Below are 13,770 nucleotides of genomic sequence, written 5' to 3' on the forward strand. Positions count from 1 at the left end.
AAAAAAAAAAACTCTTATCAGATCACAAGCCTCACTAAAAACTTCCATGACAAAAGTAGTACAGGATGGGTCACATCTATAATCTCAGCACCTGGAAGGCTGAGTGGAAGCCAGTCTGAACTACAGTTAGTTCTAAGCCAGCCTAAGCAACCATGTAAAAATATGTCTCAAAAAACACATATATATCATAAAGACAAGGTCCTTTTCTCAAAACAATTCTATCACAAAGGTCCACAAAATATTTTGCATACGTAAAGCTGATGGACCTGCGCCTGCCAAATGGCTCACTAGACTTTATAAAAAAAAAAAAAAAAAAAAAAGCACTCGCCTAAAAAACCTGGTAACCATAGTTCTCATGCATCTTGTGAACTGATGACACATGTACCATGACACATATGTACTCATGCTCACACACAGAATAAGCAAACAAAACAAAAAAAATTTTTTAAATGTTCTTATGTCCCTATAATTCAATTACTTCCTTATGAGAAAGGAACCAGCATCATTCAGTTGTTACTGAACTATGACTCTTAGGTCATCATTTCTTTCTTTTGAGAGAGGTCTGGCCTGGAATTTGTGATGTGACTGAGCTAAACTCAAACTCACAATCTTCCTACCTTGAGCTTCTGAATGCTGGGATTGTAATGTCTACTCTCTGGTGCTTTTTAAATGTAGCTTCTTGGGAGGCGAGGAGTAGTAACACACAGCTTGAAATCTCAGCACTAGGGACTGATCTCCACAGGGGTGATCTCTGTGTCTTTGAAACAAGCCTGATCAACAGCAATTCCAGGCCAGCCAAGGCTACTTAGTGAGACCCTTCCTCAAAAGCAGATGATAGATGATTTATGATATAGATAGATGATTAGATGGATGGATGGATGGATGGGTGGGTGGACAGACAGACAGACAGACAGATAAGGCTTCCTGCCCAGATGGTGGTGCACATGGTAATCCCAGTATTTGAGAGGCAGAGACAGAAATATCATGTGTTAAGTCCAGCCTGGAATATGCTATATAGCCAGTTCTGGGACAAGCCTGGGGAGGGTAGAAGAAAAAAATATAAAGTATTACTAAATGCAGTATTACTGTACCATTGAAGCCAAACCACAATTATAAATAGCTGTCAAGGTTAGAATATGCTTAGCCTAGGAAGTGACACTATTTGGAGGTGTGGCCTTGTTGGAATAGGTGTGTCACTGCGGGTATGGGCTTTAAAATCTTCATGCTAGCAGCCTTCAGATGAAGATGTAGAACTCTCAGCTTCTCCTGTACCATGCCTGCCTGGATGCTGTCATGTTCCTGCCTTGAGGATAATAGACCTCTCTGAACCTGTAAGCCAGCCCCAATTAAATAATGTCATTTATAAGACATGGTGTCTGTTTACAGCAATAAAACCCTAAGATAGAAGTTGGTACCAGAAGTGGGGTGGATTGTAATGGCTATTCTCAATTGTCAACTTGACTGTATCTGGAATGAACTACAATCCAGAATTGGAAGGTTCACCTGTGATCCAGATCTTGAGGCTAGGAGACAGAAGTTTCTGACCTGGATCTTGGCATGGGTATCTTGAGGCATAGTGGCTATTAATCCCAGGAGACTAAGACAAGGAGATCTCTAAATTCAAGGTCATCCTGGGACAAAACAAGTCCCAGATCCAGGAGTGGTGGTAAACATCTTTAATCTGGGTCACACTTTCTGCTGGAGACCTACATAAGGACATTGGAAGAAGGAATATTCACTCTTCTTTGCCTGTTTGCCAGCACATCTGTTGGAATCTACTAATCCTGTGGGACTGAGCAACTACTAAATCCTTCCCAAACACAGCTGACCATTGTTGGGGAGTTGCCCTAAAGACCCTTACTATATAGAGACTATCCATCTAAGTCTGCGACTCTAGAGAACCCTGACTAATACAATAGCAATCTAAGTGTTGTTTAAAAAGCTTTAAATATTCTTTTTTTTTTAAAGATTTATTTATGCCAGGCGTGGTGGCACACGCCTTTAATCCCAGCACTTGGGAGGCAGAGGCAGGTGGATTTCTGAGTTCGAGGCCAGCCTGGTCTACAGAGTTAGTTCCAGGACAGCCAGGGCTATACAGAGAAACCCTGTCTTGAAAAATCAAAAAAAAAAAAAAAAGATTTATTTATTATATGTAAGTACACTGTAGCTGTCTTACATATAATACAGAGGGCGTCAGATCTCATTACATTATGGATGGTTGTGAGCCACCATGTGGTTGCTGGGATTTGAACTCAGGGCCTTTGGAAGAGCAGTTGGTGCTCTTAACCACTAAGCCATCTCTCCATCCCCAGCTTTAAATATTCTAGTATCAAGCTTCTTAAACTGTGAATCACAACCTCACAGACTTATAATTGAATGTGTTCATCAAAAAACATCTGGCGATAGTAAGAGGTCTCTGAACACATAATGACCAAATATTAATTCAAAAATCAACTATAAAATGAATATAGATGAAAAAAGATATTTCTAGTGACACTCACTGCTATAAGGCTCGTATTCAATGCACCTTCATTCTGAACACATAAGGTGGCTCACTTTGCACTACAAATGCCCCCACACCAGGCAATTCCAATCAGCACTGAACACTCAGGTTCAAGACCACATGTACAGTACACTGCGGAGTTTATTATACATGGTTTTTGTCTCTTATAGAAACATGACAGTGTAGTTACAGAAAACAAGCAACTGTTTTCCTACTACCTCTCAGTGCATAAGTATCAAATTAGTATACAGCTGGATTGAATTAGATTGAAATGTTTGACTTGAAAAAGTACTCTTTAAACTCTTTAAACGTACAGTTCACTTTAAAAACAAAAACAAAAACACCCATAAAGCCAGCGTGGTGATGCACACCTTTAACCCCAGGGCACAGGAGTCAGAAGTAGGCAGATCTCTATGAGTTCTGGTCTACAAAGTAAGTTCCAGGACAGCCAGGACTGTTACACAGGGAAACCCTGTCTTTTAAGAAAGAAAAAGAAAAAGAAAAAAAAAAGCATTTTACTTTGGATTAGGATAGAATTTCCAACAATTTCTGTCATGGCTCTCATTGCTGCCATTTTATACTACATATCCACATGAAGTGACCTTCTCAGCACTGACAATTGATACTGATCAAGTATCAGCCAGGCATAGTGGCGCACAACAGTAATTCCAACACTGATAACTGTTAAAATTTCAAAGTCCAGCCAATCTACAACACAAATCCCAGGCAAACCAGAGTTATAGCAATACAGCAAGAACTGATTTATGTTTAAATCAAAAAACCTTTCAATCAACTGTAAAAGTCTGAAGATGTTGTAAAGAGGCTTTCTCCTCTAATGAAGAAAGCTAATGCAGGTCAAATTAAAAGCAAAAACAGATAGGTTTATTGGAGGCAGCTCTGAGAGGTGAGGTGGGGTGGTGTTCACTGGTCCCAAGGAAAGGGGGTAGTGGGAGACCTAAACCAAAATGTCTGGATTATATAGAGAAGAGCCTGAGGAGCAGAAGCAGGTAGAGAGCATGGTATGCCAGCCATACCTTGTGGGCAGGGCCTAAGGGATGCTGGGAGAACTTGGAGGCTAAATCTGCTTTGATATGTTAAACAGACAGACACCTCAAGCAGCTTGTCCAAGGTCTGAAACCCAACATTCTGCATCATGTAGTATTAAAAATTCTGTCAAGACTTAATGTTTATAGGAGCTATAGAAATGGTTCAGCAATTAGGAGCACTGGCTGCTCTTCCAGGGGGCCTAGGTTCAATTCTCAGCAACCACATGTTGGCTTAACTGTTTTCAACTCTAGTTCAAGGGATTTGACATCCTCTTGTGGCCTCCTTAGGCACACGTAGGCAAACACTCATACACATAAAACTTAAAATTTTTTATCTTATTAGCAGATAAATTTGCTTTTCCCGTTAGTAAGGGGATAAAGTTTTATGTATACCAAAGAACTGTTTGTCATGTTTTGGAAGGGTGGCTATTTGTTCTGAAACAGGTCTCATATAGTCCCAAAAATTCTCTCATAGTCCCGAAAATTCTCTCGTAGACAAGGCTGGCTTCCAGCTCAGAGCTCCACCTGCCTCTGCATCCCAAAAGCTAGGATTACAAACATGTGCCACCACACCTGGCCCAAAGAATTGGTTTGGTTTGGTTTGGTTTGGTTTGGTTTTTTGATTTTTCAAGACAGGGTTTCTCTGAGTAGCCCTGGCTGTCCTGGAACTCACTTTGTAGAACAGGCTGGCCTCGAACTCAGAGATCGCCTGCCTCTGCCTCCCAAGTGCTGGGATTAAAGGCGTGCGCCACCACGCCCGGCTCAAAGAATTGTTTTGACTTGGTGCCAGAGAAAATTAAACAAGAATCTTGGTTACTGCTGATATAGTCTGGATCATGAATGTCCCAAAGGCCTAGTCACCCATGATGGCCCTTATTAGGTGGTAAAAACTTCAAGACGTAGAACACACTGGAAACTAAGTCATTAAATAATGTCCTTTAGGACCACAATCTCTGTGTCTCTTTTATGATTTCCAACTAATATAGGCTTAGGTTTCTAGTGTTGTGATAAAAGTCCCCATCAAAATGGGTTTGGCTCACTCTAACTGATCCTAGTCCACCATGAAAGAAAGTCGGGGCAGGAATTAAAGGCAGGAACCTAGAGACAGAAATTGAAGCAGAGGCCATGGAAAGACATTGCTTATACAGTCTTTTTTTTTTTAAAGAATTATTTATTTATTATATGTATATGAGTACACTGTAGCTGTCTTCAGGCACACCAGAAGAGGGCATCAGATCCCATTACAGATGGTTGTGAGCCACCACGTGGTTGCTGGGCATTGAACTCAGGACCTCTGCAAGAGCAGCCAGTGCTTTTAACCCTTAAGCCATCTCTCCAGTCCGCTTATACAGTCTTGCTTGGCTTATTTTTCTACACAACAGAGAACCACCTGTCAAGGGGTGGCACTGCCCTCAGTGGGCTAAGTACTCTCATATTAATCAATCAAGAAAATGCACTATCAGCTTGCCTGTAGGCAATCTGATGAAGGCATTTTCTTGATTGAAGTTTCCTCTTCCCAGATGACCTAGCTTGTATCAACTTGACAATAATAATAATAATAATAAGCACAGTCATTAAGACAACAGACTTCCTGAACTACATGCTCTCGTAATGATGCTACCAGTCCAAAAACAAAAATTAAGAGAATATAAACCATAAACTGAAATTCTGTATTGTAAGCTAAAATAAACTTTTCCTCCTTTTGATTATCTCAGGTATTTTTTACACAGCAAAAGAAAACAATCCTATCTGCCAAGTACTTAATCACTGATCAAACTAATGAGATGAATAAATCCTACTTCCTTCCAAAAACGGAAGCTTTTATTATAGTCTTTATGTTTCTCGTTACATTTTAACATTTCTGACACTAGAACACATCCCTTCTTAAATGGTTTGGGTTTCAAATAAACTCCCATGTTGTTTCATTCCTATTGTTACTTTGTATTTCTAGTACAACACTAATAAGCCACACAGGTTTATAACATCAGAACAACAGGAAGACAAAGGAACATTCATATCAGAATCCAGGGTTTATAAGATCATTTTCAAAAAAGAAAACAATACTTCTTAACTAATCTCTCAGAGCAGCTCTTTTCCTTGATATGACCTTGTATTAATACCTTTCTTCGTGGGGTGGGCATAAGGAATTCAAAGCTAGGTCAGTACCTTAGCACTGAGGACATTTCCATCCCCCATACCTTTTATGTAAGTTAGTGGTAACTGTGTTACTTCAATGAAACTTCAGAATATATTTCTACTTAAAATGCCTAGTGATTAAATTACTCCACAGTCACTCCCTTGAAACACAAATTACCTGGACACTGAATCATCTTAAATAACCTAAAAAACATCCGATATGGTGTCTGGCACATTTAGACAGCTAAAGTCCAGAAGTTTGAGGTCATCCAAGGGAACATAATAGGACCCAGTCTCCAAGGGGGGGGGGGGGCAGAACTGAAAAGCTAGTCTGTCAAATCACTAAGACCAAGTAAGAGGATGCTAGACTGTAACCAAGGAATACTATCATTTTGATAAGCGGAGGATCACATTAAAACCCAAAGCTATTCGTGATCACTATAGGCACATATTAAACAAGTTGACTACTAATATAATCTCAAGACACATGTAGTCTAAGATGCATAGCTGTGGAGTTAAAACATCTTGTCAGAGATACGTCTGGGCTCATCTAAAACAATCTCAGTAAATAATCAGGATCCTTTTAGGCAGGGAGGAGGGGAGGGGAGGGGAGGGGAGGGAAGGGAAACACCTACCCTGTATTTCTCTCAGATGAATGCTGGACTTTGCCTTACTCCATTTCCCTGTGGCTAGGTCTTTGAGGCCTTCTGCCAAACCCCATTTCCTCTCATTTCCTCCCTGAATGCCAATCTCAGCTTCTACCTAGTAGCAGCCACCAAGCACCACCTTACCACACACCCATCTGACCTGATCCATCTGTCTCTACACACTACATTTTGCTACACATAAATGGTTCCCATGCTGACTGTAGGCACATATGAACCTCCATCTAGATTTCTCAAACTTATGTTCTGCCCCCCTACCTCACCTAGAAAGACTTCCCGCCTGACTGACTGCTATTTAACTGAGTTGAATCTTTACAGCAGATATGATAACAATTTTACAGCATTAAAGGAGTCCAAACTTTAAGTTTTTTTTTTAAATTTGAACATTAATACAATATATTCTGATTAAGAAGAACAAGACTGTTGTGTTTAATCTTTGAAAGAAAACTCTTCTTTGTGTCCTGAAACTGCTGGTAAATCTCAAGGTATCTACTTAAAAATATTATCAGGACAAATGAGTGTTATTTACAAAGTAACATAAGGAAATCACTCACTATAGAAGTACACATATCATCTACCACAACAGCAAATCTTTATTAAAATAACTTAAGCCAAGCAAGGTGGCACCCTCATGTAATCCCAACAACTCAGGATGCTGAGGCAGGAGGATCACAGTGATTTCCATGCAAGCCTGGTCTAAACAGTGATTTCTAGGCTACCAAGTGCAACAGAGAGGAAACTTGGTCTCAGATAGATAGATAGATAGATGATTGATAGAGAATGGTGTGTTTTATACACGCACATAAATAAAACACTTTCAAAACAACTTTTATTCTTTTGCAGGCATTTATATTTAATTTTGATGCCGTGAAACAACATCAATTGTCTCACGGAGGATCCATCCAGCTACCTTAAACAAGGTAAAGTACATGTTTGCTGCTACCCTAAAACCCTCAAGTTTTTTTGGAAAAACAAAGTACTGTACTCTCCCAATCATGAATTTCAGAAACAGTCCTGCTATTTAGCTGAATCTTCCCTGGAAGATCACCTACTACATCCACTCCCAAGTAGGTGATAAAACATGTGCCTATCACCATCTCTGAATCCTTAACTCTGAAATGATGAGTGTGTAAAGATAAGACATCTGCCGGGACACAGGGGGCTGGAGAGAGAGCTCAGCAGTTAAGAGCCCTTGCTTCTCAGTCACAAGGCCTGAAGTTCAAATACTATCTATCACACCTGTAGCAAACTGAAGCCACCTTAAACCCATTACTTCCAAGGAAACAGAGATAAGAGAATTCCTGAGGCTTACTGTCTTTAATCCTAGCCAAGAAAACATGAGCCCCAGGGTGCAGAAAAAGAACTTGCTTCAGAGGAATTGGTAAAATGGTTCAAGAGGCAATGAACACAATCTTCTAGCCTCCACACATGCACAAAGGTACGATAAAAGGCTCGACTATTTTCATGGGTATAAATTTGATGGTTGCAGACAGATATGACAGTAAAACAAACTTTCAAATAGAAAAATTTTATCTAAAATTAAAAGAGACTTAGTTCTAAGTATCTGTTTGCCATATATATATATAATTAATTTTATCTTACTTCACTCCAAAAATGTATATATGTAATTTTGAGAAAGAAGTATTCAGGACTGGAAAGATGATGCAGTGGTTAAGAGCAGAGCACTGGCTACTCTAACCATTGCCCATAACTGTAGCAACATGGGATCTGATGTCCTCTCCTGTTATGTAGGCATAAACGCAGACAAAACACCCAAATGCATCAAATACATAAATAAATCTAAAAGAAAAGCATTGCCTTTCTTTATTCCCAAATATCCTGGCTAATTCCTTCAAAATGTTTTGAATGGCATCTCCTCCTACATTTAATGTAGAAACTAAAAACATTAATGTACCATAAAACTTAAATAAATATGTCTCGGGGCTAGTGAGATGGCTCAGCGGGTAAGAGCACTCACTGACTGCTCTTCCAGAGGTCCTGAGTTCAAATCCCAGCAACCACCCATAATGAGATCTGATGCCCTCTTCTGGTGTGTCTGAAGTCAGCTTACATACTTTTTATAATAATAAATAAATCTTTTAAAAAATGTCTCTAGTAGTATTAATCCTTAAGTTTTTCCAAAGCTTTTAAACATTTCAAATGAATAAGTTTCTCACAATCTAATATTGGAAAACAATGTATACAATTTTTGTCAAGCTGTACCATACAGAATTCAATTTATATATTAACACAAAATCATCTTACCGGTCCTCAAAGACAGTATTATGCTTTCAGCAAAGATAAAAATTCACATACAAATCAGTAGAATTGCACAAGTTCCACCAGCAATATTCTAAGCATTGTTAGGTCATTCATTCACCTAATAACCCGAGACTGGCACTCCTCACCAATTTATAGACCAATAAACTGAAGCACAGAGGCTAATTAACTTCCCAAGTTGCAAAGCTTGTAGGCAAGGCCTCAGGAAGTCCCTGTCCAGAGCCCTTTTCCTTTTTTAGACAGTTTCATGCAGCCTAGGAAGGCCTTGAGTGTACTGTGCGAACAAAGCTGGCCTTGAATTCTTCAATTCCTGCTTCTACGCCCAAAGTAATACAGGTCTAGGCTTCAAAAACTCCTAACTAGCCAGCTGTGTCAATTAAGTGTAGAAACTATCACCTCATAAGAATCCATGATCATCTCAAAACAAAACAAACAAACAAAGACTTATTTTTATTTAGTGACAAATTAGATAAAACATGAGTATTTTAGGCTGCATTATTTTTTTTTCTAAAAATCTTACAGAGTGTGTGTGTGTGTGTGTGTGTGTGTGTGTGTAGGCCATGTGGAGGGGTGCCCTCATAAACCAGATGAGGGTATCAGATCCCTTGGTAAGCCACCCAATATGAATGCTGAGAACCAAATTATGGTCCTTTGAGAAAGCAGAGAGAGAGCTCTTAAGAGCTCAGCTCTCTCAAGCTGCATCCTGAATTGTAAGAACTAATGACTACTGGGTGGAAGGGACAGTAAAGCCTATAATCCCAGCAGCCAAGAGGCTGAGGCAGGAAGATCACTTTGAGTTCAAAGCCAGCCTGGACCACAGAGTAAGGAGATCTTATCTTTAAAATGCAAGAAAAAGAGGGCAAGTAACAAACTCAGCAAATTACATATGAGAGGAAACTCTTTAACTTGAATTTGAGGATTTTAATGAATACACAACCAACAGATTTTTAATAGAAGCAGATTCATCTGCAAATGTTTCACAGGCCCCCAAAATAACCTTCAAAGCATAAATCTTGACAGTATGCTAAACAATTTTCCCAAGATACTCTGGCAACTCTAAAATAGATCAAAGAAACGGCCTGTGGCCAGTAAATTCAGGTATTATAATGTAAAATACTTTCCATACTTTCCTTAAGACCTTAGCAGGGGCCGGGCAGCACACCTTTAATCCCAGCACTTGGGAGGCAGAAGCAGGCGGATTTCTGAGTTTGAGGCCAGCCTGGTCTAGAGAGTACAATGAGTTCCAGACAGCCAGGGCTATAGAGAAAAACTCTATCTGGGGGAAAAAAAAAAAAAAAAAAAAAAAAACCTTAGTTGGGTATAGTGGCTTTAATCTTAGCATTTGGGAGGCAGAGGTAGGTGGATCTCTGTGAGTTCAAAACTAGCCTGATCTACAGAGTGTGTGCCAGGTTATCCAGAACTACACTGTAAGAACCTGAAGAGAGAGACTGAGACAGAGACAAAGACAGGGAGAGGAGGTGAAGAGACAGAGACAGAAAGAGAGAAGGAGAAGACCTTATACTCAAGTATGGACCTACTGATTTTCCCCTATGCAAAAATCACAAATTTAAATGATCTCCACGGTTTAAAAAAAAGAGAAAGAGAGAACGGGGAAGGTGAAAGTCGATACTAATCATAGTTTCAAGCCCATCGGATAACCAGCAGTTCCAAGGACGGGTACTTAAAATAACTGCAAACTGCAAAGAACTGTCTGTTGTTTAGCACCTGGCCCAACAGTCTATACAAGATCCAAGGTGGTTAAAAGGGCTCACAGCAACTCAAAGTCACAAAATGATGACTCTGGACCATCAAAAGATGTTTAATTACATTCTGCATCCTGACTTAAGACAGATAAGAATTGTATACTTAATTTTAGCTTTTCATCCCAATCAGTTAAGCTAGCTTTTGATGCTTTAGAATAAGCCTGCAATTACCCCGTAAACTCAACTAATCAAGTGGAAAGGAATTCATTTCAAAGTCCCTAACAGCAAATGTTTGTCTCCTGAGTCAAAAAGCACTTGGTGTATAAAAGGTACACAAAGCAGGAGGGAAGCGGAGGGAGCATAAAATTAGAAGCTCTAAGAAAACAGAATAACCAGTGTCTGTAAACACTAGCTAAATTCGTCTCCCACAAAACAAAGTGTGGGCACGGGGTGCCACATCAGCAGAGCTCCTGTTTTTGTTGGGCTTCTAAATCATCCGTTAGTTTCCTGAATTATTAATTTCAGTAATGGTTTTAAGCAGCATCGACTCTCGAGTGAGAACGTGATAATGTCTTTCTGATTTATACCACAAAACCAAATACTGGTCTTACACTTTTGCCTTGTGGTAACACCAAGCTGGGCGGAAAAAAAAAAAAAAAAAACCATACTCTTTTACTTTACTTTTAAATTATAACCATTCGAGGGAGCTCGTGTCTAGCCCAGACACAACTTATCAAAAGAACTGTTACAGCACTGAACAAAACTCCTTTTCAAAGAACGCTGCGACGCTTGCACTCTCTCTCTCTTAACTCCAAACGAAAACCTGAAGAACGCACAGAAAAACAACCTTGTGGCCCCGGTACTTTTGCTCCCCTCCAAGAAGGAAGTCTCCCTCCAAACAGGAAACAGCTCCTCCAGAGGTTCCAACTGGGAATCCTAGAACCCCTAACCCAGTCCTCAGGAGGAGGAAATTCGCCGCGCTGCTAGGTGCCAACACACCTGACAAGGCAGACGACGAATACCAGGAAAAACGATTTCAAAAACTGACCCACGAAAAAGAGGAAGGGGAGAGTAGTCACAAATCACTGCCAAAAAGCCCAGCCGATCGCAAAGAGAAGGTTTCTTCTGTGCTTCCAATTCTCTATGACAAAATGTCTGTGTGTGTGTGTGTGTGTGTGCACAGTAGATGTGGGGGTGTGAGTGCATTCTTTTTAAAAGCAATCTGTACCAAGCCACCGAGTAGCAGAGCTGCAAGTGCCACTTTGTCAAGTTCGCGATCGCCCTCCCCCATGGAAGTCGGGGGCTCCCAGAGGGCGCAGGGCAGCCGGTCACGGGTTCGAGCCCCGCTGTCCCGCGCAAGGACCGACGAGGGGAGAGCCCGATTGGAGCCGACCCGCGTGCGAGGAGTAGCCCAGTGGCCGGCGCGGTAGTGCTTACCCATGCTGCGGCTCTGGCGGGGAGAGCGCGGCCCCGCGGCCCCTTCTGTGCACCGGCTCAGGCGCGGCGGGGAAGCGCCTCCATCCGCCCGCGGCGCGCTTGGCCGCTCCTCACGCCCGGCCTCGGCCGCAGCCCCCGCAGGCGGGGATTGGGGGGGGCGGTGGAGGGGTGGAGAGCGGGGTCCGCGCCTGCGCACAGAGAGCACTCAGCCACGCTCCGGGGCCGCTTCCGCTCGCTGCTGGCTGAGGCACCCGGCGGGGTCTCGCACGGTCAGCCCGCACCCACTCCCTCAGAGGCGGAGCGCGCCACGCTCGAGAACGCGGTGGCAAGCCACGGGCCCGGGGTGAAGAGAGTCGGGACCCGGCTGGGGCGAAATCTCGCGAGAACGATCTGGGCTTCCCGGCCACGCCCCCTGCGGCCCCCGCGCGCGCCACCCAGGCTCCCGCAGCTGGTGCCAGGTGCGGTGACGTCACGCGGGGGCGCGCGCCACCGTCCTCCAGGTGTGGCGGGCTGCGGGCACTTGGTCTCCCTGGGGTGTGCGACACAGTTGGCTGCCCGGCCCATACAGATACCAAAGGGGTTCTGCAAAATGAGCCCCGGTTACCCCACTTTCTCTTTTTTTTTTTTTTTTTTTTTTTTGCAAAGATGTCGCTTGTGAGAGATCTAAAAGAGGACAGCTAGGGGAGCGAGCACTCTTAACTTCGAAGTTCAAGGTGGGGTCCCCTCCCCCCCGCAAATGTGGGGACCCCACAGTTCACCTACAGAGTTCCCTACGGGTCAAAAGCAATGTTTTTCTTTGGGGTGGGTCAGGCACGTAGTGAATTTTTCATAGGCATACATTACTGTATTCCTTGAGTCTCTTGTTGGCCAAAGATGACTTCCTACTCCCTCTTTTGAAATAGAAATCGTTCTAAATTAGGCATCGTGGTTTGAAACATTGCCAGACATTATTTTTTTCCTCTAGAGTCAATATGAAGGCCGGCGTAGGATTATTGTAATCAAGCACGAGCTTTCTTCAACTTATTGACAATTTTAATTAATTTGACCTTAATTTTCCTCCCCTCCTATTTGAAAACGTCAACTTCAAGGCCTGAGCAAGTATGGGGGAGCAACGTGTTGACTGCCAACTATTGTGCCTAGTGTTTTTGTTTTTGTTTTGTTTTGTTTTCAAGAAATTAGGCCTTTGAATTCTCACAGCTACCGGACACTTAAACTGCTTTGCCCATTGGAACCAGGCCGACTTGGGTCTCTGAAACTCAGCTCTGTGGTTTATTTTGTTTGTAGGTCCTTGGGTGAATGAATCTGACTGGAGCTTTAGCAGTTAATGTGTTAAGAGAAATCTTTATTTACAGTGTAGAACATACTAAAGAGTTGAGACTTTGTAAATAGCCGTTCCCACTCCCTCCTATAGCACCCGCTTTGAGCATCTTTCACTACTTCTAAAAAGATTGCCATGGTGAATTCCAAGCAAAACTTGTAAGATACACAGTGGATAAAACAGTTGCAATTAGTTCCGTGCAGGAAGAAACCAAGAAAACATTTCATTTGCACAAGTAAACAAGATGCCAGCTGGGTATGACTGAAAGCACAGAACACTGCCTTGTATTAGTCAAAGACTATTTATTGAGCAATATGTTCATTGTCTCCTACCAAGCAAAGAACACGAATAAAAAATTCATAGCCCTTATCCTCAGTGACTTTGCATTCTGGCCCAAAGGCAAGACATGAACACAAAACAACTTAATAAACAGCCTAAAGTAGACCAAGTTGGGTTGTAAAAACCTAAAAGAAATTAAGTTATGACCAGCAAGGGAAGTCTTGGAGAGAGGCTGGACAGAGAAGAGGTAAAACCAAAAACTCTCACAGTTCTAAAGCTAGGAGTGTCTTCCAAAGATAAAACCATGAAATCCAGGATTGTATTTATTTTTACATGTATGTGTTCCACATGTCAGTGCACCACATGCTTGCCTGTTCCTGTGGAGACTAGAAAAGGTCACTAA

At 41.9% G+C, this 13,770-nt stretch overlaps 1 protein-coding gene across 2 annotated transcripts in view; it reads right to left on the reverse strand.

Moving 5' to 3' along the window:
* Positions 1 to 12,122, reverse strand: part of Cd2ap (CD2 associated protein) — an 85,362-nt gene extending 73,240 nt beyond the window's left edge. For both annotated transcript variants that reach the window (XM_021186459.2, XM_021186460.2), the window contains exon 1: positions 11,771 to 12,122. In XM_021186459.2, the coding sequence (XP_021042118.1) occupies positions 11,771 to 11,774 (4 nt within the window). In that variant the 5' untranslated portion in view covers positions 11,775 to 12,122. The remainder of the gene's footprint in view (positions 1 to 11,770) is intronic.
* Positions 12,123 to 13,770: the final 1,648 nt, after the last annotated feature.

The sequence above is a fragment of the Mus caroli genome, chromosome 17 (assembly GCF_900094665.2).
Source record: "Mus caroli chromosome 17, CAROLI_EIJ_v1.1, whole genome shotgun sequence".
Taxonomy (NCBI): domain Eukaryota; kingdom Metazoa; phylum Chordata; class Mammalia; order Rodentia; family Muridae; genus Mus; species Mus caroli.